The 26,395-nt window shown below is 43.3% G+C and overlaps 1 protein-coding gene across 4 annotated transcripts; it reads left to right on the top strand.

Annotated features, from left to right (window-relative positions):
• Positions 1–712: 712 nt before the first annotated feature.
• On the top strand, positions 713–25,235 carry STAM2 (signal transducing adaptor molecule 2). 4 transcript variants are annotated; one of them, XR_014184489.1, is made up of 16 exons: positions 713–924; positions 9,083–9,167; positions 11,516–11,591; positions 11,809–11,904; positions 14,629–14,775; positions 16,107–16,176; positions 16,903–17,089; positions 17,774–17,868; positions 18,582–18,664; positions 18,849–18,936; positions 19,476–19,530; positions 20,114–20,267; positions 21,742–21,911; positions 22,132–23,581; positions 24,600–24,693; positions 24,800–25,235. XR_014184489.1 is itself a non-coding variant. In XM_082057062.1 (14 exons), the coding sequence occupies exons 1-14, from the start codon at positions 885–887 to the stop codon at positions 22,346–22,348; spliced, it is 1,563 nt and encodes a 520-aa protein (XP_081913188.1). In that variant the 5' UTR covers positions 713–884; the 3' UTR covers positions 22,349–25,235. The 4 variants fall into 4 exon arrangements, 1 of the variants encoding a protein (XP_081913188.1); XR_014184490.1 differs by having other exon boundaries at positions 24,600–25,235; XR_014184491.1 differs by having other exon boundaries at positions 22,132–24,693.
• Positions 25,236–26,395: the final 1,160 nt, after the last annotated feature.

Genomic DNA, 26,395 nt, shown 5'->3' with positions numbered 1-26,395 from the left:
AGTCACCCTCTCAGCAGTATCAGCACGTTAGTCAGAGCGTATTTTTGGCTTCTTTACCAGGAGAATTCGTGGGCCAGCACTGGGCCCTTGTGGCCAGGAAGCCAATGGTACCTGGGGTGGGTTAGAAGGGGGTGGTCGGTAGGTCAGAGAGGTTCTGCTGCCCCTCTGCTCTGCCCTGGGGAGACCACACCTGGATGAGCTTTCGAGGTCCCTTCCAACCCCTGACATTCTGTGATTCCTGGGTGCACAGTCCCACCCGGGGGGCCCCTCAGAGGTACAACCCCCCTGCCGTGCACCCCCAGCCATGACCCGCACGGCCCACAGCCCCCTGCCCACCCTCTCCTCACACACACCCCCACAGCAGCCGCTGCCGGGCGCTGTTCCCGCCCTCCTCACACCCACCGAGGCGCCCAGCCCGTGCCCTCAAGCAGCGGGGGAGGGAACACGGAGCGGCGGCGGAACGGCAGGAAACTCGCTGCTGAGAGAGGAACGTCCCAACCGCACCAAGATGGCGCTGGGTGACGCCGCCGTTCCACCCGCCCAGGAGAGGCGGGGATAGGGCGGGGACTCCTCGCCCCGCCCCCACGAAGCCCCCGTCTCGCCGGGGTGCCCCAGCGAGCGCCTGATGGTCGCTACCGCCATTGCCGCCGCTGCCCCCCCCGCCTCTCCCCGTTCCGTCGCGCGGTACCGGCGCCCCCCTGCACCCCCCGCCTGACGGGCGCGTCGTTGCCGTGCTGCGGCGGCGTTTCCTCCGCCACGCGTTCAGGCGCGGCGGGGCAGCCGCGGGGGGGGCCTGAGGCGGCGGTGAGGCGGTGCGGGCGGTCGGGCGGCCGCTGGCCGGGGAGTCCGGGCCCAGGGGCGGGTGAGCGGCCGGGGCTGCCGAGATGCCGCTCTTCGCCCCCAACCCCTTCGAGCAGGACGTGGGTGAGTAAGCGGGACGGCGGGGGCGCGGGGAGGCCGGGCGGCAGGTCGGCCCCGGGCTCCTGAGGGACACAGAGCGCCGGGGGCGGAAGGCCGCGGTGCCGGGCCTGCTGGGTCAGCACACCAGGGTTCGTGACAGGAGCTCGGGTTGGGGGACACCCGGTGGTGGTGACAGACCCGGTGTTTGTTGGTGACAGACCCGGTGGTTGTTCCTGACAGACCCGGTGTTTGTTGGTGACAGACCCGGTGTTTGTTGGTGACAGACCCGGTGTTTGTTGGTGACAGACCCGGTGGTTGTTCCTGACAGACCCGGAGTTTGTTCCTGACAGACCCGGTGTTTGTTGGTGACAGACCCGGAGTTTGTTCCTGACAGACCCGGTGGTTGTTCCTGACAGACCCGGTGTGTGTTCCTGACAGCCCCGGTGGTTGTTCCTGACAGCCCCGGTGGTTGTTCCTGACAGACCCGGTGGTTGTTCCTGACAGACCCGGAGTTTGTTCCTGACAGACCCGGTGGTTGTTCCTGACAGCCCCGGTGGTTGTTCCTGACAGCCCCGGTGTTTGTTCCTGACAGACCCGGTGGTTGTTCCTGACAGCCCCGGTGGTTGTTCCTGACAGCCCCGGTGGTTGTGACAGGATTTCGGGCCCGTGCCCGGGTCTCTGGCGATGCCGTGGGGCGCTCTGCAATTTGAGGAAGTGTTTTGTGGCCAGTCATGCTGTAACTCGTGAAGTTCTCCAGCTGTGACATGTCTTTGGGGTGTCTGTCACCTCCTGCCCGTCACGCTGGGGTTCCCTGGAGTGAGATGGTCTGTAAAGCTGCTCATTTTGCTGTAGAAGAGTGAAAACCAATGCTGTCAATGACCATAGCAACCCAATTTTATGCCTCTCTCAGCACCTGGCACTGATTTGGGGGTGTGAAGTTAAACCTGAGCTGACGTTTCTTCCCATTACAAAACCATGAGGCAACTTTGGCCAGAGTTGTGCCATTGGCAGGATGAAGATGACTCAGTTGTTTTGTGCTTCTGCTCAGTCTTGTGCTTTCTTGAGCATTAAACTTGTTCTGCATGTTGCTTTATTAGGGATTTTTTTGCCTTTTTTTTTTTTTTTTTTTTTTTTTTTTGGTGCCTGTTCTGGATCAGAGCACTGGAAAAAGCAATTAAATTAATCTGGATGCCAGAGTCAGATTTCCATTTCTTGTTATACTGGAATTTTAGGTCAGAGAAGAATTCAACATTCTTGGGATTTTTGTCAGGGCTGCGATTTATGCAGATGGAAGAGGTCCTTGTGGCTCCTATTACCACACCATCTCTTTTTTGTTAAGTTGCAGCATTTTCTTAATGTGTCTGCAAAGTTTGTGTGGCAAAATCATTCTCTTCTCACAAACCATCATGAGATTTTTAACATTGACCTATGATTGAAATGAAGGTAGAAACTTGCCAGACCAGCTGCTCATAGTCCAGTTATTTCAAATACCTTGTGGAGTTTTATGTGTGTTTTGCCAGTCTTATCTTTCACAGGGCTCTAATTAATGTGTTTGCCCAAGTGGAGACACTGTGAACTGGGGACTCACAGCCATGCAGAATTCTTTGACAAGTCTAAATGCTTTCAAAAGCGGCACTCTGTTGACTTGTGATTTCTTAAATTTTGCCTTACATATACTGAGTGGTAACTGGCTGTACTTACTGCAATTAAGCAAGTGCAACAGAATAGTAACTGAATAATTATTGAGGCTAAATCTTACGGTCCCTTGCCAGGGAAAATCTGTTGCCATTAAGAGGTTGTGGGTTTTTTTAAATTATTATTCCATGGTAAATTAGACTATCCAGAGCATCAAATTGTCAAATATGGTTGACCCGTACTTTAACTTGCAGTATTTACATGAGTGGTTTTTCGTGCTTTCCATATGCACCCGTCAAGATTTAACATTTTTACATTTTGTTGTCTTTTTCATTAAAAAAAAAAGGTACATACCAAGAAAATACTTGAGCCCAGCTGCTGACCTGACACGACTGGGGAAATCCTTTTCCATCCCATCCACCCAGGTTTACTTTTTTTGATTCATTGTTGAGCTAATTCAAATCTTTTTGGCAGAAAACTCATTTGACAGAAGAAAGTATTTGGTTGGTGGACTGGATTATCTATGCAGCTGATGAGTTTGGAAGTTTGGTGACTTGAGTCAGCTCAGCAAAGGCTGGGAAGTGGTAGTGAAGAAGAGGAGCAGGAGAACCCTGTGAAGGTTGACAGGAAGAACAGGACCCGCTTTTGTCAGCAGCCAGCAGTGAGGTTGATCCAGCTCCCTTCAGACCACACATCTAGTGCTGCCCTTTTCTTGGGACACCTTTAGAAAATGTAGATAGACACACTTTGGCTTTGCCGCAGCTGCTTTTGCTTTCTTGGTTCTACATCCATGTGTTTGCTTTGAGCAGAGCTGCGCAAAGTCTTAATTCCTCGGTATCTGTTTCGGTTGCTTTGTATATAGTTGCAGTGTCACACGAGTAACCTATGAAATAGTGTTTTAGAGGAGCATAGTTTCTTTCATCTGTTCTTCTTACTGAGAGAATACCCCAAAACTTCACTTCTTTGGAGTCTGAGAAGCTTTTTAATTTCCTGTCTAAATCTATTCCTAGTTACTTCACATGCACTTGCTGTTTTCCCAGCGTTGTCCTTCCTCTTAAATAACCTTCATCTCTTCAGTAGTTGCTCCTTCAATAGCGAGCAAGCCTGCTCCCTTTCATCTTTTGTTTAGTTAGCCTTCTTTCGGGAGATTGTTGACATGATCAAGGGAGTAGGAGTTTGACTGGCATCCAGAATTGTACACTGTATCGTGGATTGCTGATAGCTCGTTTGATAGCGTTTCATGTTTCCTTGCGCTTTGCTGAAATGTTTACCTGGCGTTTTTCATTCTAGGACTGTATTTGCCTTTTTGAGGCTGCTTTACCTTTGTGGCCCGTGTCCCCTTGTGCTAGAACTTAGCGTACTCATCGTTCTCCTCTTGTTTCCAACTGCTGAGCACTTAGTTTCTAGGAGAATCTTTTGTTGACTTTGTGTGAATTTACATTTTTTCCTAGTAACTGTTACGTATTTCTACCTAATCAAGTCTTCAAGGGTTTACATTTCCCCTTACATTATATTTCAGCCTTTGCTTTTATTGAGGATACCTTCCAAGTCCCTGCTAGTTTTCCTCTAAGACCCTTACCCTTGCTCTCAATGTCAGCTGGGATATATTAATACTGATTTCAAGACTGTTTTCTTGAGGCATTTGAGGAGTAAACACTGGCCACCCTCATTAGATCAGCCTTTGAAAAGACGTCCTTGCTTAGAAGAGCAGCTGCTTCCTGTTATAATTCACCGTATTTCCCCTTCGTTTCTCAGTCTGTAATAATTCTTGTCTTCAATGGTTGGTCTAAAGTCTTGCACATATTTGAGGACAAGCTAAATGGGGTTTATTTTGGCTGTTGCTTGGACTTTTTTAATGTCGGGACAATGTTTTCCAGTCTTGAGTCCATGGCTTTACCTTGATTTGACTGATTAAAATTCCTAAATTCTGTGCCTGCAATTTTATTTCTTTCTAAGTTTTGAGATTATTACTGTTCTGCTACCCCAGCCCTGCCTTGATTATTTTTTAGCATATCATAGCCTCACTTTTTTGTTATATTATGAGAGAAGTTTTGTTATATAACACGTGACTGTTGGTAACGTTGATTTTTGTGCTTTCCAAGTCTCTGTTAATCCCTCCCTGGTCTTTTTGATGTTTTTCTTGTAGTTCACAGGTTGTCTACAAATGGAATTGTTTACTTTTCAGGTTATTGGCCAATTGACTCAATGAAACAAAATGTCAGTCGCACTTTTTAAGCAAAAATTGTGTCTTAAAAGGCCTTCTCAGTGAACTGGATGTACATTATGAAAGTTTACTATTCCCTTTTGATCCAAAGTTTTTAGTGTGTAATATTCCGAGTGAGGTGAGTAGGGTTTAGCTGCTACCTGAAATCATTACAAGTGGTGTTGGCTTTTCAGCAAGGACCAAGTGGACCACGCAGTGGTACTGGAAATGAAAGTCATATGACTGCAATGTCATCGTGTCTATAATCACTAATTAAATCAAAGCTAGAATTTTCTAATTTGGCTATACAAAGGCAAAGTAAACAAATGAAGGTGTGTGGGATTACATTTCTGGTTTTCATCCATGTGGTTCTACTTTATCTTCTGAAAAACGGCAATCTGGAGTAGTCGCCATTTTTTTTTTATTGCTATTCATTTTTCATACATGAACTCTGTTTTTACGTACTTAGAATGGCTCAGTGTAAAAATTGAAATATTTACGTGCAGACAAGATTCGAGGGGCAAAACAGTCTTTAGCAAATGCCGTATCAAATTGAAAAGTTCTCTGTGCCAAGTCAGTGCTTGAGCGCTTGTTTTCTCTCTGTTTCTTGCATAAGAATTGACGCAGGTGGGAAAAAAAAAGTTATGTTTGAATATTTTTATTTTCTTTGACATGTTATTTGGCATTGTTGGCAAGCCTGGCTCAAGGGAATTCAGGACTGAAATAACAAGATATTTTGCAAGTTTGAAAGTCATGTGTGCCAGGCAGCATGAGGTGGAGCTGTCATCAGACCAGGATTGCTGCTTTCACTGGGTCGGTCTCAAATGCCAATGTTAAATGGGATATAGATTTCCAGCAGAAGCGATTCGTGAGAGATTTGTGTTGTGTAACAGGGTGAGATACTTTTCGTAGTAATCAAAGCGTCACATTGGTTACCTTGGCAGAGATTTCCGCAGAACTTTTGGGGTGCCCATATTGTGCCTGGGGAATTCTGGGGGCTGGGAGGTTCTCGCAGTTCCCTTTCTTTTCCTTTCAAGATTCCCCCGGTTGCTCGAGCTGTTTTCCTTGCTCTTGCCGGTATGGAGGCCACGAGCTCTGCTGGGTGTCCCCAGGCCTGGGAGAGCGAACGTGCAGTCGCACACTTAATGATGAACGCAGATCTGGGACACTTTGACATCGTGCCAGGATCTTTAGAGACAGAGGACCTGATGTTTGAAAAGATGTAAACAGGGAGGCTTTTGAGGATTGCCACGTGTTGCCCGGTTGCAGTCTGCATAGTATTTTTTTTTCCTGTCTTTTGGTCTTGTTCCTGTATTACCAATCCTTTTCTTGTAAAAAAAGGGGAAAAGAACTGGTGCGGTTGGGCTGGAAATGGTGACATTCAGCTCGTCTTTTGGATGTTGTGTGGTAGAAGGACAGTCCTGAAAAACTTGACTTTAGCATGCAGTGGTAAAGCGTCACTTTCTCTTCTGGAAGAGCTGGTGACAGTGTTTTAAGGCAGTAGCTTGACAAGCTTTTCTTCTTTTGGCAGAGATAGCAGTAAACAGTTCCCATCCCATTCCCAGCTGCTCGTTTTAGTGCTATCCCCTCTCGTGTGTTGGCATAGTTTTGTGTGCAGCTGCATGGCAAATCAGATCAGGAAACTGATCCAGTTAAAAATGATTAATTGTGGGTTTAATTCTTTACAGGTTTTTAAAAATATACCAAGCAGCGATAAAAAGAAGCATATTTTGCTTTTATTGTTATTTCTATAAAAGTAAGCTCAAGCCTAGTGTTCCTTCATTGATCAGAGGACTACAGAGTATAAGTCATAGCATTTTTTAATAGTTTTTATTCTCTTGGCACTGAAAACATCTCAGAAAGTGCATCCTCCCACATCTGTTTCTTCTGATCAAAGTCCACATCTCAGCATCTGTGAAGTAGTTATCCTTCAAGATTATTCTTCAGCTGGAGCTCATGTTAAGCAAAAAAACAGATGCTGTTAAATTCGTCATGCTGGCAGGGAAGAAAACCTCAAAAGCTGTAAGAATTTGCCGTAGGACAGCCTTCATATTCACAGCGGAACCACGTCTGCTCCTAAAACAGGCCATGTAGATACAAGAGGAGCAAGTAAGTGCCCAGGAATAATTCAATACATACTCTGGCAAGTGCTTTTAGGTCATTTGTAGGGGACAGAAGTGACCCCTGTGCCCATGGAACCAACACCACAAGGGGAGGAGAGCTGGAGCCCCACAGGCCCACTCCCTTACCCTCCTCCTTGTCAGACTTTGGGGGGGGTGTCTCTCTTTTTGGATCTGCATGACAGCGTGTACAAAGCCAGGTGGTTTTGCAGTGTTTACACAGCAGGGTCAGTTTACAAGCTTGCATTTGACTGGCTTGTTAACAATCAAAGTAATATTACATTTCTTACATATTTTTATGTCGAAGTATCTATTTCAGTTTGTTTCTTGGCTGTAATATTTTAGAAGAAAGTGCTTTCTACTAGCAAATCCGGTAGGCGTATCCCCTCAAAGCATCTCAGATGTATTTTGTGGATGCAGTTATGTTGTTTTAAATATCTTCTCCAAAAATCAGTTACCTGATTTCTTTTGTTTCCCATTTCAAAAGGAGATTAGTAGGGGAAAAGGGAAGTTCAGAGGTCTGGGTTTGGGATTTTGGAGCATATGAAATGAGAAACAGAGGTGATGGGTATGACAAGACCTGTCCGAGAATCGCTTCACCAGTCGTGCCCGCCTGTATTGGAGATGTGCAAGGCGGCGCTTTTGAAAAGCAGCTTTAGCTGGCAGAACTTTGTAGGAAACACCGGGCTGACGTCGTCTGCAGCAAACATCGCATTGTGCTGCTCTTCTGTGGTTGTTCACAAGTGTTCAGAATTACAGGCGCTCATTTGTTTTCAAGAACAAGCAATGAATTCTGTGCTACTGTCCTAAAAATATTGATGCACTTACGAGAAAATTTAACGATTATATCCTTTCTGGGTAAGTTTTTAAGCTTTGTGCTGTAGAAACAGCCTTTCAACTCAATATTTGCTTCCTCTGTTAGTCTAGCTCGGGAAGGTAACCCATGGCCAAAACTGCGAATTCCCATTCCTCCTTCTTGATCTGTTTACATGTGTAACAAGAGGGCTTTGAGGGCACTGTGGGTGCTATGCTGGCGTTTTCTTTGTGGAAGCCATTCTGCTGAAACAGCCCCAGCATTGTCGCGACTTCTGACTGCAAAACTAAGTAGTGAAGCTGATTATCAGAGAAGATGCTTAATTGCAAAAATGAAATTTGGTTTATCCTGTGGTAGTGTTGCTGACAGCAAACCTTGTCATTTTGGAACAGCTGCTCTCACAGAACACTATCACATTATTAGTGAGTGACCATTATGTTCTGCTTTAATCTACTAAATAATCTTTAAAATGCTCGGTCCTCAAGGGATTTAGTGGCTTCTCTTACAGAAATAAAATTCTGTGGAACACCAATTGTGATATTGCCATGATTCTGAAGTGCGTTCCAATGGGATTAAAATATAATGTACAAATCTAAAACGACTTATCTTTGAATTTAGTTAAAATATTAAATTAGTAGGTTAGAATTAAATCCTAAGGCAGAAAATGCAATGTATAAAATAATTAATTTGCTGTTTACAAGCTGTTTAATAGAACTGCAATATTTACATTTGATTAAAATAACATGGCTCTAATAGAAAGTTGAAAGCACAAATAAATAACGTTAAGCCTTATCAGTTAATACATAGAATGATATGCTGCAAATATTAATTAGGGCTACATTCTCTTAATAGAGCAGTCTGGTTTTGTTGCCTGTTTCCGTGGTTTTTACTGATTCTTTCAAGCCATTTATTTTTCTCAGCACTTGCTGTGGCATCTAGATTTTCTGAAAAATCTAGTAGAAAAAGAATTACTAAGTGTGTTGAATGAGGAGATGGCTTTTCTTTAGAGTCCTGAAGAGGGGGGGGTTTGTTTGTTTCTTGGAACATCCATGTGAAGTATTTAATGGCATACAAATGTTAGAAGACCTTGAGCAAACTCTAAACTAGGGCTATGACTTACACCTGGAGCAGCCAAACAAGCTGTACAGAAGCAATTTCTTTTTCTCATTTACATTACACTTTGTTGTTCCAGTTTCTGGAACTTTTAAATACTTCTCACATCTGCAAGTCCAGTGCTGAAACCTGCACCTAACACTGTACAAACTAGCAGGGATTAGTGCTAATCTGTAGAAGGCACTGCTTCTCAGTGTTTTGTACGTGGAGTCTCCTTTTTAGTGTGGCTGAGACAGCATTTATTGAGTTGGAACTTGATAGGGAATCACACTTAACCAATCTTGTTTTCCTTTACAGAAAAAGCTACAAATGAATATAACACCAGCGAGGACTGGGGTCTTATTATGGACATATGTGACAAAGTTGGAAGTACTCCTAATGGGTAAGGTGTATCTGAGCGCTACAACACGTAATTTTGTGTTCATGTGAAGAAGAATTCTGTGTCAGAGAGGACATGTCTCAATCAGCTATGCAAAAAGTGCTACCAATATGACGCTTCTGCAAGCTCTACAAATACATATAGTTGGCTTTAAAATTCTTTGAAAGAAGTGTTCCAGCAGGATTTCTAGTAGAGCAATTTGTATATGCTGAGTGCATTCCAGTTTTTATGGAGTTTTGCACAGTAGACCAAGTTATCCATATTTAATGATCTGGCATAAATTTTGAGAAGCAACTGTGCCAGTAGGAAAAAGTGAACTCGTTTCTTGGCAGAAGATTATCTAGCAGGGACAGTTAGCTATTTACAATGGGAAATCTGTCCGTGTTTATTCATTAGGAAGAATGAGGCTGATGGAGGAGAAAAGGGAAGAAAATGAGGATCAAAACACAGATCAGTTTGAATCAGTTTAGCCTGAGCGGCAATACTGGAACATAAGTAGTAGTTCAGTGATCCCATCATGGCCAAAAGTAGTTGTTGAATTTTAGGGTCATCTTTTTGAGTGATAACTTGTTTTAAATTTTGGAGTAAACACAAATTAGTGCATAGGCTGAATTCTTAAGTGATCTTAGAATTTTTATCAGTTATGTGACATTTAAGATTACTACGCTGAGAAAGATATGGGTTGGTTTGTTTGTTTGGTTGCGAGTTTTTTGTTTGGTTGGTTTGGTTTTGTTTTTAAATGAATTACCTCCCCAATAGCAAATGTAGTCAACCTGGGAATCTTTAGAAAAAAACTGTAGCATGTCCTTTGGGAAAAATCAATTGTATTTTTTGTGGCAAAAGAATTTTATCGAGGGAGCTGGTTTAAATCTACTATTTTTTTTTTTTTAATTACACATGCAAAATACATAACTATATATATAAAACATGTAATTAAAAGTTAATGTATTTTTTAATATACTATGAAATCCTAAAATCTTAATTTTAAATGCCTATTTTACTTCAGTTTTCTGTAGTTTGCTTCCCTTTGGCCCTTCACTAAGAGCCATCTTCTGAAAGAAATAGACATCTGTCTTTATGTAAATATATAGCTTAACAAGAAGTATGTTGACTTTGTTGGATTGTTTGCATGTTAGCTATGACCAGACATACTCAGTCTTAGGACCAAACCCACATTTCTCGGGCTAGAGAGAACAATATGGCTGCAGCAGTAAAGCAGAGCGGTTGGTGTGAAGCCACTGCATCCATCCCATCTGCAGCTCATGGTGTTTAATTTCCTTTTTCCCCTCCCCTTCAGAACAGGTTTAGTCCCTTCTAACCTCGATACCCACACCAGCATTGGTGCAAATTTGCAGATCCTGTCAGTGGCTCTGACTCTCGTGGCTGCTTGAGAGGTTGGAGCACACGTGGTGTGCGCAGAGGAGCTTCTCTCTTACTTTCTTCCAAAGGGAAAGAAATTTGCCTGCGCAAAACTCCACTGTGAACTTCACGTGCAACATGTGGGAATGATCAGAAAATTGGTTTCCAAACCAGACTACTGCTCTAAACCAAAATGTGAATATAGATGCAGTTTCCCGAACACACAGGTTGAAACACAGATCTTGGGAAACAAAACATTGAAACAAACACGTTTTTTTTAACATGACCAGTGAAACAGTTTTGGTTTCGTTTCTGCTCGGGCTCTGCTGGGCGACATGGAGAAATGCAGCCTCATGGAGCTGTTTCTGTGCTTGATAACAGTGGCTCCAGTGTACTGCAAGTGGTATCGGTTGTGAAGATACTGCATCAGTTCTCTGTCCTGGAGTAACATTTGGAGTGCTGGTCATTTTGTCGTTCTTCTGTGCTTATTTCAGATTTTGCTGAAACAAATGATACCATCTTTAATGTGTCCTTAGTGTCTGGAAAATGGGATCCAAGAGCTGACAGCCTGTGAGGACGACTTTTAAGTTTTAAATCCATAGAGACCCTTTACAGTAAAACTACCATTTATTTCATCATCACTGCTCCTTGGGTGGTTTTTTTTTATGTAGACATTTCTTTCATTGTCTATTTCAATCCATTTTCTGAACTTAATGGCAGTCGCTCCCTTTATGACCTGTCAGCAGTTTTATGGAAATTAATACAAACTGCCATTGTAAAAATGGAGTCTTCTCCAGTCCAAAATACATGTAAGAACAAACAAGTCGTTCAGTGTTTTTTCCAGGATAGGTCTGGGAAAATTTTATATTAGGTTACATTTTTTTCAATAGACCTGGTTTTGTTTGCTTACCAACTTGAGTATCTGCTGTCATTCATTCTGCAGACCCTGTCAGTCACATTGACCACTAATAGTTTCTTGATTCCCTTTGCAGAGCAAAAGATTGCCTTAAAGCCATCATGAAGAGAGTAAACCATAAAGTTCCCCACGTGGCTCTGCAAGCACTTACAGTGAGTAGACTATCACTATTTTCAAAAACTTTGTATTCTTCTATGCAATGCAGCTTTTAAATGTGTACTGATTAATTAATACCTTTATATATCTTTGGTAGAAGTCAGTAAGAGTGTGCATGCTGAACAGAGGATTAAATTTAAGGGTTTTTATGTGTACTTTTATTATTATTTTCATTGTTGTCATACATTTCCACAATTACATTTCTGTCGTCAGCTTTTAGGAGCCTGCGTATCAAACTGTGGAAGAATATTTCACTTAGAAGTATGTTCTCGTGATTTTGCGAGTGAAGCTCGAGCTATAATAAATAAGGTAATTTTTTATAACTTTATGTAGTGGGGGAGAATTATTTTGGTAATTCCTTTGCTTTGTCTCAGCATAGCAAAGAATTGGCAAAGCTAATGTTCCAGTTAATATGTATTTTCTAGTTTTGGTGCAACTGCAAATACTGCTGGCTGTTTGTTTTATCACTGAAATAAATGTGCTTTGATTTTTACTGTTAAAATATAATGTATTAAAGAAGTGACAGGCTGATAATACCTACTCCACATTTTTACAAAATTACATGAGCAATTTTAATTAAAATTTGTGACTCTTGCTAAGCTCAATTAATTTGATAATGATGAAGGCAGCTTTTCTTGAAGAGAGTTTTTATTTGACTTGAAAGAAATTCATGAGCTCAAGTGTGAAGGGAAAACTGTGAGAAAGTTAAACTATGTTTATCCAAGGAAAAGGATAAAGTCTTCAGACAACCTTATTAGTTTCCAGAGATTCTCAGATGCTGAATGAGGAGGTAACCAAGACAGGAAGACCTAAGTAGTTGGGGTCAGGCCGCCAATGGGATCTGAATCTGGATGTAATCAACTGAATAAGCAGAAACAGCTCCAGCTGAAGACAAAAATGGCTAATGGGTTAAAAAGAAGTTAGTCTTCAGATATATGGGAGGCCTGGAATCATCAGAGGTGGAGCAAAGCAATTAAGGAAACTAATAAAATTGCTGGGAAGCAAAATGAGTTCACAGCTCTTCTGTTTCTCGCTTTGTATGGAAAAATAGGTCTTAAAGTCCTCCCCTTTGTTCTCATTAACCATGGTCCATTCTGAAATAGAACATTGACCTTCATTGTCTGAGAGCACTTGTGGATGTAAAAACAAGCCTTTAATCCCACTGAAGAATGGTCTGCTGGAGCATAATTTGTTTTGTTGTTGGGAGATAGTGATGTTTTACCCCCATTCTTGGCCCACTTAGGAATAATCTTCAGAGGGCAAATAAAATTGTGCTTTCTCTGTTTTCTCCAAAAGAAAATCAGTTCAGACAAGTGTAACAAATGCCTTTGTGCCCATGCTGAGCCTATCAAACTACGTCTCTTCTTTCAATTAAATGCGTGCTCGAGCCCAAACTTGTCACTGTTCTCGCTGTTCAGCGTGTGTTTGCACGTGAGGTGCAGGCTCGGTGTGATCTGAATTACGCTCAAACGAGCAATCTGGGCCCTGCCCTGCATTTGTGCAGTCCCAGGCTCTTATCCTGACAGGCCAGATGAAGCAGAAGTAGGGGAGCCCAGCAGCCCCACAACCCTTGTTCACCCTTATTTTGAGGTTCGTTTGGATGCTTTGGGTTCAGACTATAGTCTGTTCGTCAACCGTCAGCCAAACCAGAAAGTGTATGGAGTCTGAAGTGCTTTGCTCCGTGTTTTCCCCTCGTAGTGTTGGCATGACCTTCACATATATTACCTGCTTTATTGAACAGTTGCTCTTTTTGCTCCAATAAATTTTTTAAGGCTGTTACATGATTACAGGATTAACAGCAGCTGATGTTGAGCATGACTGAGGTGTACTCTGCAGGGTATTCTTTAGCCATACGGCAGAGTGATCCATGACTCTGACCTGCTTTTCTGAAGGTGGATTATCACTTTGGGTGAGGTTGTTAGCGCATGAAATGTGCAGTGTTAAATGAAATCAGGGGTCCTGTGGGAACCGAGAGTAGCCGTAAATCCTGTGGGTGAGGGTGGAGGAAGGGGAGCCAGAGAGGAATGTGGGAGCCAGAGGAATTGCTGCTGAGCATGAATTTGATCTCGGTTTGCCCTCACTCCAAAAAAAAAAATCATCCTTTACCAGATTGTGACCCTGCACCTCAGTTCCTAATTCAGGAGCTAGTAGTATACACTGTCCCATGAGCTGGGTAGCTCTGTATATAATATCTAATTCCTTTTTGTGAGACAATCTGGATCAAGGAGACATCCATCCATCTCTGTATATACATATGTTACAAAGATCAGGTTTTTATGAGATCCTGTCACCTGAAAAGTCAAAGGCGGAATATGTTCTGGCTTCTGAGAAGACAGCAAAGGTCATAAAAGATAGGGAAAGACAGTATCTTGTATTAGACCAACTTCTGTGGTTGGGAGGGGAATGACAATATAACTTAGAGGTAACAAAGAGAAAATTGAGGTAAAAATGGAGGGTGACTAACATAGAGATGCAGACAAGTTTTGGGGTAAGTGTGGTAGCCTGAAGTTCTCCAAAACTATTGAGGTGGAAACGTGGCTAACATTTGAAAATGCAAAAAGTTTGTCAGTCTTTTTCCTTAACCACCTCAATTGGATTCCAGCAGTACAGGTGGGTGAGCTGCCTGCAAGATCTGAGCTCTGGCTGTGGGACAGAACTGGCCTCAGAGGGTCGCTGTAAGGGCTGGAGGAGCCCTGATTTAAAATAACCACTTGGTTGGTAGAATCAGGGAAACCTGAACTAGCTGAGGTCTGTTGTGGCTCTGGGGTTATGGTGTTGGAAACTGCTGTGCCAGCTTTCCAGTGAAAGGCTGATGCTCCAGAACCTCAGCCTGTTATCTGCAATATCAGAATCAATGCATAAAAGATTATATATTCTAGGCTCTGTTTTCCAAATTTCCTTAACCAAGGCAATTATTAATTACTAAGGATATTTCCAGCAAAGTGGTTTTGGTCACAAAGTTTTACTGAGAGGGCACAAGTCTGTTCATTCTGAGGTTCAAGCCTCCCTTTCTATGCAATTTTTATCTTCTAGGCTCATCCAAAAGTGTCTGAAAAGCTCAAAACTCTAATGGTGGAATGGTCAGAAGAATTTCAGAAAGACCCACAGTGTAGTTTAATATCTGCAACTATTAAATCTTTAAAAGAAGAAGGCGTCACTTTTCCTGCAGCTGGATCGCAGGTAAAAGCTGATTTGGGATACACGGTGCTGTCGGGTTCGCTGTTCCCGGCAGCAAACAGAATTAAAAGCTGTCCAAATGAGATCTGTGCTTTCCATCAAGGGAGAGTAGGATCCTTGATCTGGTTTGGTTGCCTCCTTATGCTGAGATTCTCTTCTGTTCGTTCAGCTTTTTTACGTCTTTGCCTGCCTTAGAACAAGAAGAACAGACTTAAGGCTATTTCATGATGCCCTTATGAGTCGTTTCGTTTTAGATCCTCCTTCCGATCGTTCTTAGAACGTCATTGAGCTGTCACCACCTTAAATCGAAGCAATTCTACGCCCACACTTTGTACTTGGCGTTTCATGGCTTTAATTGCTGACTTGGAGCGCATACACTCATTTTTCTTCACAGAGCCTCACAAAACAAAGGGCAGTATCTGGAGCAGAGACATTTTTGCAGATGACCTGTGCTGTGCTTTCCTTTTCTGAGTGCCCTGTTCATGCAGTGACCCATCTGTGTCAGGAACTGTCCTGGCTCTGCGTGGTGGGGAGCTCCAATCCAAAATCAAAGCTCACCCTTTGTATTTTACTTCTGGTGGCATATTATGCTTTATCTTGTAGCTGGCAGATAGAATCGCAGGTGATTTGGGTTTTTTCCTGTGCTTTATTTATGCTTCTAAATATTTTCATGTTAATGGTGAGTCGGGTGAGGATCAGTCCTGAAAACTAGAACTGCAGCTTCTATTATGTATTCCTAACACAAAGTTTACTTTGCTCTGTATGAAATACAGAGGGGATTTTTTACTTTTACAATCTTTCCTTCCTCCACAAAGATGTTTTCACTTCTAAATCTAGGATATGTGTTAAAACATATGGCAGAAACATGGAAGATCTAGAGTACTGGCAACCAGTTATGCTTCCTTTCCTACAAATACATATCAAATGACATCTTGGTGTTTTTATCTTACACACTCCACTTCATACAAGCAAAGCCGAGGTTTCTTTGTATCTGGTACACTCGAAGGGTGGGGTGGAGGACAAAGGTGGAAGGAGTGGTCACTTAAATGAGTAGTCTCACTTTAATAAATGAGACAAAAATAATTATTTAAGTGAGATCAGCTGTTTAAATTACATCTGACTACTTATTTTACTTTGCTCCTTGCTGAAAACAAAATAAAACCCGGCTGAGATACTGAAAAGTGGTAATATTTTCTTCCTGAGGTGATCTTGATTCAGTAATGAAATGCTACAGTCACCAGTTAACCAGGAGCAACTTGTCGCTAAGTACATAATTATAGAGCTTTCTTTTTCCTTTGTAATCGGAACTTAAGCTGTTGTTAATATATTTGCAGGCTACCACAAATACTGCTAAGAATGGGTCATCATTAAGTAAGAACAAAGAAGATGAGGATATAGCTAAAGGTAAATCGCTGGTCGCAGCCTTGGGTTAGACTTGTGCGCTACAAGTGTTGGTAAAATGCACAGAAATAGGCAGTTGTGCTCTCGGCTGTTGCGCAGAGTGGAAAACAAGGGCACAGCAGGTTGGCGACTAATATGCTGTGTCATTCAAAATGGGGCGAAGGCTTTTTCCTCATGGATGAGGATTTGGGGTGAGGTGTATTTGGGGTAAGACGTGTTCTTCCCCATCACGCAGCCCTTAGCGCTGTTCCGTGAGTGCTTTCTCTCCGCGGAGCTCGCTCTCTTCCCTTCTGCACCCACACGTTTCATTCTGGCCTTCATCTTGATGCTTTAAAAGAATGTTGTATTCTTTCTTCTCTTTCTGAGATATAGCTCCTGTTGTTCAGTTGTCGTAGTGAAGCATTGATCAGTGTTCCTAATCATGCTAAGATGCTACTGACATTAGCGGTGTGTGCACAGCTCCAGTAGTGGGCTGTACCGTGAAAAGCAGAGGGCTTTTTAAATGTTCCATAACGTGTGCATGATTACATACTGTTGTTCTATTGCAAAGCTGTTGAAATGCGAAATAGTAGTTTGGAGCAAAGATTTTAAATTTAAAATACTAGACTAGCAGATACAGATCAAGTTTATAATGTAACAATAAACAATTTTCCATTTATTTTTACTAGGAAAGTAAACTGCATTTGTATACAGGGATAAAATATACTATTTTTTCCCCCCTAATTGTAGCTATCGAATTATCTTTGCAAGAGCAGAAGCAGCAACAAATGGAAACTAAATCCTTGTACCCATCTGCAGAAATTCAGCAAAGCAATCAGAACTCGAGGAAGGTGCGAGCTCTGTATGACTTTGAAGCTGTCGAGGACAATGAGCTCACCTTTAAAAGTGGAGAAATTATTTTTGTTTTGGATGACAGGTATAATGCACTCCAATAAGGTGTCTTTATTTCACAACTGTTATTTTCTTAAGATAGCAAATTCTTCCTCTGATGCTGTGTACAGAAATGTATACTGTCAGTCTGGCCTCCCTCAAATAGCTTTTTCTTCCACTGTTCTTTCCACACCCCGAGTTTTTAACCTCAAGTCATTTTTGGTGCAGGACCAACCTCACTGTGTTATGTTGGGTATTTCATTCTGTGGGGTGGGTCCAATTTGTTTTGTGGTTTTAAAGATAAATGTTAGTTGTAACATATGTCATAAGAATATATATACTCATTACAGTGCTGAATTCCAACTGCTTACAGAAATCGTTAAATCTCTGACTATCAGGCATCACATTTACCAAGAGTAAAACTGAAGAAAAAATACTTAAGATAATGATTGTTGTTGCCCCAATGACAGCTAAGAAGCAGAACTTCTTCCCTGCTAATGCTGTTCTAATTTAATAGACTGTGACAGATCAATTCTATTTCTAATGTTTGTCCCCACTCGTGTACTTCTTGTAAACCTAATCTCTATAAATGTCCTTCTTTGCCTTTGTTAGTGGATACACAGGGAAACAGCGTATTAGATATCACAGGTTTTCTGTCAAAAATGCAAAAGATGTTGCTGACACTGAGCATTAGTGTTCGGAGTTTTGTAACACAGCTTTATTTCCCCAGTGATGCCAATTGGTGGAAAGGTGAAAACCATAGAGGAGTGGGGCTGTTTCCATCAAACTTTGTGACTTCTGACTTAACTGTGGAACCCGAGGCAGGTAAGTTTGCCACTAAAAGCTGACAGATTATTTTACAAAGATGAGCTTATTGTGGAACTACTAATTAGCCCATCAGCAATATAATTTCCTGAAATCAGCCCAAGGAAAGAATTGAGAGAGAAATCCTACCCTTGTTTCAAACGAGCAAGCATGTACCACTGCTGTAGCTCACTTTAACAATTTCTATCTTCTAAGTTGTTTTCATGTTAGAAAAAAAATCAATTTGCATAATTCTTTGTCAGTAACATGTAACAGATGAATCCAGTAACTCGCCATTTAGAATGTCCAAGTCTCTTTTCAGACCCCAGAGCTAGTGTAGAACAACGTTCGTACCCATGTGGGTGGTTTGTATGAGTCACATTGTCGGTTTTATTCACGCTCATGACACCAAAATAAATCTTAATGCTTCCGAGTTGGCTGAGTGTCCCTGTACCTGTGTCGGAGGTGGTTTTAGATGCTGATATGACTCACGAGTGTTTCCCTCGCTGGGCCTGGGTTCCCCATCAGGCTAACGGCCCGAAGGAAGCGGCTCCTCGCAACACTTTCTAGGCAAACCCCTTTTCCTTCCCAGCCGCTGGGCGCATCGCTGTGGAAAGTACTTACTCCACTTTCTCCCTGATTTAAAGGACCAATGGCAAGCAAGGAGAAAATGTCTGGTTTAAGTTAGCGTAGTAACACAGCTGCAGAAAATAAACTAACGTTTGTTCTTTCAGCAACTGTGGATAAAAATTCTGTTCCTGAGGATGCTACAGAAGAAATCAAGAAAGCGGAACCTGAGCCAGTTTATATAGATGAGGTATGCAGTCCATTTCAGTACAAAAAGCTGCTGAGATTTTACGTTGGTTGAAACATTCTGTTGTTACTGCATGTTAGCAGATAACTCTTTTAAAAAAAGAACTTTTTTTTTTAAATTTGAAAATTAAAGCAGTCTCTGCCATGCATCAGAAATCACTGTGATTAACCTTCTCTTCACCTTCCAGGATAAGATGGATAAAACACTGCAGGTACTTCAGAGTATAGATCCTACAGATTTAAAGCTGGATTCTCCAGATCTTCTAGACTCAGAAGGTACTTTGAGCACTGAGTTAGCTAGTTTTTGTATTTCTTCTCACAATTATCCTTTGTGGATTGAGCTGGTAATTCTTTTGCGTTTATTTTAAGCTTCGAGAAACTGTGGTCTGTGCTAATAGCGTGCGGTAGAACAGCTTATTTCGCAGTGGGAGCATGAGGCTATATGTGTAACTCTACATTTTCTAATAGTTGCCAAGCCAACTCCATGTTTAGCAGAGGAATTTGCATTTCTGAATATGCCAGTAGGAGATGAAAGTCATAGATCTTGCACAGTGCGAGCAGAACTGCAACGTTTTCCGTGTGTTTCATCAGTCGTCTTTTGTTTGAGAGGGCAGAGGGAAAGAGGATGACAAAGCAGAATATCCACAGTATTTTTCCTGCCTGTTTGGGCCAGAGGAAGGGGGCACACAAGATAGCGAGGTGCACTCTCCAATTCCACGGGCTATTTTAGGGTACTTGCATAAAGTGTTTTTTGGCAACATTTAAGCTTTTAATTGTCCAAGACACTGACTACCTTGACATTTTTGTCTTCACAGATATTTGTCAGCAGATGGGTCCAATGATAGATGAAAAACTAGAAGAGATAGATAGGTGAGCCATAACATACCTTCTGCCTTATTCGCTATGATTTGCTTTAAATCCTGCAGTTGTATTTTTTTGGCTTTGGTACTTTGATCTCCCAAGCTAGAAGATCTTGCAAGAAAGGAATTTTGGCAATTCTACCTTGATTTTTTTTAACACTTAGTACCCAGGCCCCAGTGTGTGTACTAAGATTCGGTTGCTGCTCTCCAGAATTTCCTGCACGAGTTCCTGGGTGCGTTTTATACTCGCACTCTTTGGTTGTGGCCTTCGCAATCTGTCTCGAGCTTGGTATGGTCAGTCCGCTGCTGTTCTCCATGCCAGGAAGGTCTATTGAATGCTGTCCTCTTCCTCTCAGCCTCTGGGGGATATTTGAGGGTGAAAAGGTAATTAACAGCTGTGGAATTGCTCGTCTAGGTGCAGAATAGTTGTTCACCACTTGGACTCTCCTTCCAGACGTGTGACAAATTGCCAATCAACTTCAGAAGAGTTGTTTTTTCTTGCATATTCAAAACTGTTCAATGAACCACACTTGTTTTTCTACCATCTAGATGTCAGAGAAACTTAGTGTTTGCAAATATTTGTTTTGAAACAGAAAACATTCAGAATTATCTGAATTGAATGTGAAAGTTCTGGAAGCTCTGGAGCTCTATAACAAACTGATGAATGAGACGCCGATGTATTCAGCCTACTCCAAACTCCACCACCCTGCGCAATACCCACCTACATCTTCTGGTGTTTCGGTGCAGGTCAGTGGCCCTTTCTGGAAATAGAGCCTTTCCTAATATAGATTTCTATTTAAAAAGATGACAGCAAAAATGAAGTGTGCGCTTTCTTGCTAGCTTACGAAAAATCTGACATTGGCGACTTTTTATAGCCTTTACAGTAAAATATCATTTATGCACTAGAGCAGAGTGCTTCTCTTTGCAGTTACCTGCTTGTACAATAAGGTCTACTTGTTAATTTTGCTCTACTTAACAGAAAGATACTGGATTGAAAACGCTAAAAGATTCCTTCCATGATTAATTCTTTACAGTTGGAATTGTGTGTTTGGGCAGCTTGCTGGATATTCTTGCTGTGAGTCACGTCCTCAGCCTGAAAGTAAAATGTTACCTTCTGATCTGATAGCGGAGATGGGGGTGAATTTGAGTATTAGTGCGTTAATCACGAGCGCACTGTACCTTTCTAAATATAGAAACACGTCTGCTTTTAGCTCTTTTTGTTCCTTAAGAAATGAACATGTTGTATTAGGGGGTATAGTTACTCAAAACTGGTTTACAGTATCTCTGATGTGCCCTATCCATGCTTTAAGGAAACAAAAATGGAGGAGAAAGAGGGACTTTAAAGATCATCTTTGGAGAAAGCATCGAATGAGTGTTGTTACTTTAAGTGAATTCTACTTTAATGTTAATTGTTCCGTGGGAAAAGAATAGTTGCCATAGCAACTGCTAGATCTGAAAATATGTCAGTTAAAAGTAATTCCGTGTCCTTAACTCCTGGTAACGATGGAAAATTCATTATGTTTGGAGGTGAAAAAGTAATTTAAGCCAAAAGGCAACTGGAGTTTATTATTTCTTCCAAGATGCGTGTTTCCAGCTTCCAGTGGTGAAAACCACCAGGTAACGTTCCCCGTGCTGCGCTGGGCGCGAACCCCTCATCAGCGCAGGCTTCTGTAGCCAAGCGTGTTATACCACTTGCTCTGTCTGAATTTTGAACAAAGGCTTCTATTATCTTAAGCCAGAAATACAGGCAAGTTAGGTTTTGCTTTCCTTTTGTGTTATAGTCTTAGAATATTCTTGTGTGTTAATTTCCAAAATGTGTTAAATGACAAATCTCGTATGGTGCCCATCTTCCTACTCAGCTCTGTGCATCAAAATATGTAAGGATTGAACATTTTAAAGACAAGGCAAGTCGGGGAGAAAGAAATAAGGTTTCTGGGCAGAGGTCTTGCCTGTAATACAAAAGGTTCTTCTTTCAGATGTTAAGCGCTGATCTTATTCACAGTGCACTTCCGAAGCAGGTACTTTATGCTGAAACAGGGGTGTCTGTTTCAAACACGTTGCGAGGAGTTGCATGGTTTGCTTTTAGAACCTTGTTGGAAAAATGGATGTTCATTCAGCCTTTAAACCCTGTTCATTGTAGTGGCATTCTGTGCACATTTGCTGCTACTTTAATGAAATTAAGAGGTGCACAAAGTGGTTTGTGTTGGTTTTTTATTTACAGTCGTACCCTGTACAGCCACCTAGTGGGAACTACCTGCTGCAGGGAGTTCAGCAGGTCACCATGTCCCCCGGTTACGGCCTCGCGCCCGAGCAGATGGGGCAGCTCAGGCCTCTGCCGCAGACTCTCAGTTCTTCGGGAGCAGCTCAGCAGGCTCAAGCTGCCTATTTAAGGTAACGCTTCAGCAAACTGGTTAAATCACCTACTTCCCAGTGGTAATTTTGCTACTTTGTCTAGAGGTTGTGCGCTCTTGGGATGTTTACGCCGAGATGTCGTACTGTTTTGAAAACTCACAGGTCGCTTTTGGTCGCTTCTTTGCCTTCGTTTGCAAATCTGCTTATCAGATGAACAGCCGTGAACTTGTCAGGGTTAATGTGTTTTGGTTTGTTGCAGCCCGGGACCGGATTCGGTGCTAAACCAGCCGTACGTGAGCCAGAGCGCGGCCCTCCCGGCGGCCTATGGCCAGCAGCACCTGGGGGTGTCGCTGGACGCCTCGGCTTTCCAGAACAACACGGCGAGTTTGCCTCAAGGACCAGGCTATCCTGTGGCCGTTCCTGCTCATTCCGTTCTACAGCAACAAACAAATTACCACCAACAGCCTCTCCTCTAAAAACAAACCAGCTCGTAGTTCGGAAGTAATGAATAAAGGTTGCCTGACATGATGATTTCTGTGAATACCTGTCACAGATATCGCGGCATTAGGGTGATGCAGAGTAAGAACGTGCATCGGATCCGATTGTTAAGCATTTGCGTAAAGATAGTTTGAACTAGATTAGCTGGGGGTTTAAAATCATTTCGGATTACTTTGAGCCCTGATTTCAGTGCTTTCGAGAAACGCCACTTGTGAATCTTAAGTTAAAAGATTGTCCAAAAATCATTTTCTTTTCAATGTGTTGCTGAAAATTGAGGATGCTTAATTGCCGTTGTGTGTTGCTCTCGTTACGCGTCGCCTCCTCCGGTGTCGTGCTAGAATCCTTCTGTCCAGCCGGCTTTGAGCACCCCGCTGCCGCAGACCCCTCCGGCTCTGCAACACCGCGCGGGAGAGCGGGAAGGGGAAATCGTCTGACACCGTGACAGCGAGGACCACGTACCTGCAGAAACAGGAGAAACGAGGTCTGCACGGTGCTGCCTGTTGGTTTTTTTGAAGTTGTGGAGACCTCCTGATGTTTCTCTGGAAGAAAAGAGGTGTCATGCTGGAACTCGCCCGTGTCTTTGTGCAGAGCCGGAGCTGCCGCGATGAGCAGGCGGGGACGCGCCCGCTGACGCTGGGCACGCTGCATACAGAGCCAGAAACCTCCACAGAATCTCTATTCTTTCCCTTTTTGGCTGGATTTAGAAGTGAAGGAGTGAATGGTGGTTCCTTCTGGGAAAGGAGAGGGGATCAGCAAAGTTTGGAGCTTCTTAAGACTGTGAGAATCTTCCTCGTTCGCTCTCCAGCGGGGAGCGAGCGGCACAGGAATCCTCTTTGTGGGACCAGGGGCTCTTGCCTCTCTTGGATTTCCTTTCGCTGCCACCACTTCTGTGTGTCAGTAAACGCCGAGTACAGCCAGAGAAACCCGTGTGGAACCCGTATTGGCTGTGCTGTGCGCAGGCAGAGCCCGCGGGCGCGGAGCGGGACTGTGCTCCTCGGGCAGGACACGCAGCGCTCGCACACTGGAAGTGCCGGATGTGTCTGCAGAGAAGGAATTGCCTCGGAACTGTGGAAACGCAGCATTTGGTGGCTGGGAAAAGAAATCTAAGAACTTCTTCCCTGAAATTCCCTGTGTTTTCTTCCCTGATGCACTTTTTGAAATGGCTGGGCTTTGTGAAGACGAGCCGATGAGCTGAATTACCTTCCAGGAATGTGGGTTTTCTTTCTTTTATAGTTTCATCACTATTTACCTACTCACTTTAGCATAGTCATACCTATTTTAAGAATTTTATGATGAGTGATCATCTTCAAATTGGGAAAATAATGGCAGCAAATCACTGAAGAAAAAAAAAAGATTGAATGCATGAGACTCCCAAATGTCTAAATAAATATGTTTGGTGTCTACGTTTTCTGCCAAATGAGACCTGTCACATTATAGACTGTTGAGTAATGAAACGGCCGTTCACTCAGCACCACCTCCATTCAATGATTTCATATCATGACCTTATTCATTTGCAGCCTCATGCTTATGCAATAAGGTTTTCAGTACCTGCTCTTTAAATCTGGTTTTAAATTTTAATCCGTGCAGTTGGAAGCTTTTGTCTTTCCTTTCCACATGAGTTTAGGTTCTCTTTACCCTTCCCCTGAAGCAGTTTAGTGTAAAGAGCACATGTTGCGATACCAAAGTATTTTGATAACTTGTGTTCTATAAGAAGAATAATCAATTTCAGTGCTGCTGTTCAAAATTCTTATTGTCTGGAGACGTTTTGGGGGAGTTCCCTTGGTTGCAGGTGGTGTGGAGTCAAACTAAACCTTGCTGTCGTTCATCTACGTTCTCCCCGTCCCTTAGTAAACGGAGATTAAAGTTGGTGTTTTAATTGGATTCGAAACTTTGGTCCAGCAGAAATATTGAGTATCCTGAACTGAGCTGGCTGGGCAGATGGGATTTGATTACCTTCAGTTCATTCTTAATATAAATAATGTATATACTCATGCGTCTGACATTTTTCTACACAGCTACATACATGCCTACTGTTAACGCCTGAAATTTTGAAAAAGCAGGACTTGTCCTTCTCTCATCTCTTGTATTCCTAATTCTGTGATATGCAACTTGTAGATAGTGTAAAATAATTTAATTATTATTAAAATAGTGTATTTAGAGGGTTTTGGTGTTAATAGGGTCTGTTTTTTTCTCTTCATACTTCTATACATGATCATATTTATTTTTAAGGCCTGATTGTAACTGACCATGCTGCCAAAGGGTTTCTCTAACTCCACATTTCTACGTTGGGTTTCTACCCGCTGTTTTGTATCAGGAATTGCCGGTAGGTAACTTCTGCTTTTTCGTAAAACTCTGAAGGGTTAACATAGAGGTTTGTGCAACTTTATAATGAGAATTTTATTGCGATATATTTGTTCCATCACTACTAGATACATTTTCTTCTCCTATGAGGTGGCAACATCCAGGTTCTAATCCGCTGGAAGCACCGATTGTCTGGAAATCCCCGCGTGGCCGCGTTCTGGGCACTTGAGTTTCCTGCGGGCTCTGTGACACACACATCGTCTCTTTCATTTGGGACAGAAATTACCACGTTCAAACAAATCGGGTTGTTTCTGTAACAAGCGAACCTTCAAAGGAATGTTCTGTTTGTTTGGCGGTGGGTTTTGTGCGCGGGTGTTGGTGCGGGACGGTGATTCCCTGGAGAGGGGCTGAGCCGCAATCTCTACCGGGAGTTACTTTCTGATAGGAATTTTTGTTCTTATTTTTATCTATGCATCTTTTTCTAAGAAGTAATAGGCACTACTCTTGCTTACATCGAACACTGTGATGTACCTGTCGAATGAATAAACAGCATTTTAGAATTCATGGCTCTTACCAGTGACGTTTGACACGCAGCTGACTCGGGCGGTGGGAGTGGGGGAAGATGGCAGAGGAGGGAAGGGAAGGGAAGGGAAGGGAAGGGAAGGGAAGGGAAGGGAAGGGAAGGGAAGGGAAGGGAAGGGAAGGGAAGGGAAGGGAAGGGAAGGGAAGGGAAGGGAAGGGAAGGGAAGGGAAGGGAAGGGAAGGGGCCGTGGTGGGTCCGCGCTCCCGCACGGGGCTCGGAACGCAGACCAGGGTGACGATGAATGTGTCTCTGTTAGCGGCTGTGTCGCGGTTCTTACAGAAAACCACCCTCTGGAGTTTGCGGCGTTAAGAATAAGGAATGTTTTACCGGGATACCCAGTTGTCTGCAACACGCGTGCGTTGCCTTGTGTGAATAAAACAGTTTGTTTCACAAACACAGGTGAAGATTCTTCTGTTAAGTCCTTGCTGGAGAGAGAAAACCCCCAGGAGTCGCTGTTTGCAGCGCGGGGGCTGGTGCTGGCCCCCATGGCCCCGCTCCCCGTCCTGTGTCCGCGCCCCTGGGTCTGGGGGGGCTCATCATCACCGTGCTGCATCTCACCTCCTTAACGAGCTCTGCTAATTGGGGCCCGGCGCTCCGGCTGAGCTGGGCTGGCGAGGGGAGAGGACGCGGCTGCGCATCCCTGTGAGTCGGGGATTGAACAGAGTCGTTTGTGTGAAATGAAGATGTACTTTGCCACGAACGACAAGGTGTTTATGCAGAAAGCGAACATAATGTTCTTTAAATCTGATTGTATTGCATGTATTGAGTAACAGCAGCGGTTCTTATGGGTTATTAGAGGTTTTCGTGGAGACTCTTAAACAAATGATCCTGGAGAACAGGAGCTGAGGGGAGACTTCTGATCTCTGAACTGCCTGAAAGGAGCTTGGAGCCAGGGGGGTCGGGCTCTGCTCCCCAGGAACAAGCGCCAGGAGCAGAGGAAATGGCCTCAGGTTGCCCAGGGGAGGTTGAGGTTGGATGTGGGGAACAATTTCTTCCCCAAAGGGCTGTGGGGCATTGGAACAGGCTGCCCAGGGCAGTGCTGGAGTCACCATCCCTGGAGGGCTGGACAGACAGACATGAGGTTCTCAGGACATGGGGCAGTGCTGGGGTGGGTTGTGGTTGGACTTGATGATCTTGAGGG

The sequence above is a fragment of the Streptopelia decaocto genome (assembly GCF_964273445.1).
Source record: "Streptopelia decaocto genome assembly, chromosome: 6".
Lineage (NCBI taxonomy): Eukaryota > Metazoa > Chordata > Aves > Columbiformes > Columbidae > Streptopelia > Streptopelia decaocto.
The sequence above is the reverse complement of the archived record's forward strand: the minus strand, read 5'-3'. Positions and strand labels throughout refer to the sequence as shown.

What these genes read in the sequence shown, in the direction of transcription:
- STAM2 (XM_082057062.1), top strand. Translation starts at nt 885, where the DNA reads ATGCCGCTCTTCGCCCCCAACCCCTTCGAGCAGGACGTGG. An exon ending in CCCCTTCGAGCAGGACGTGG is followed by an intron (nt 925 to 9,082) that starts GTGAGTAAGCGG and finishes TTTCCTTTACAG; the next exon opens with AAAAAGCTACAAATGAATAT. An exon ending in AACTGTGGAACCCGAGGCAG is followed by an intron (nt 17,869 to 18,581) that starts GTAAGTTTGCCA and finishes TTGTTCTTTCAG; the next exon opens with CAACTGTGGATAAAAATTCT.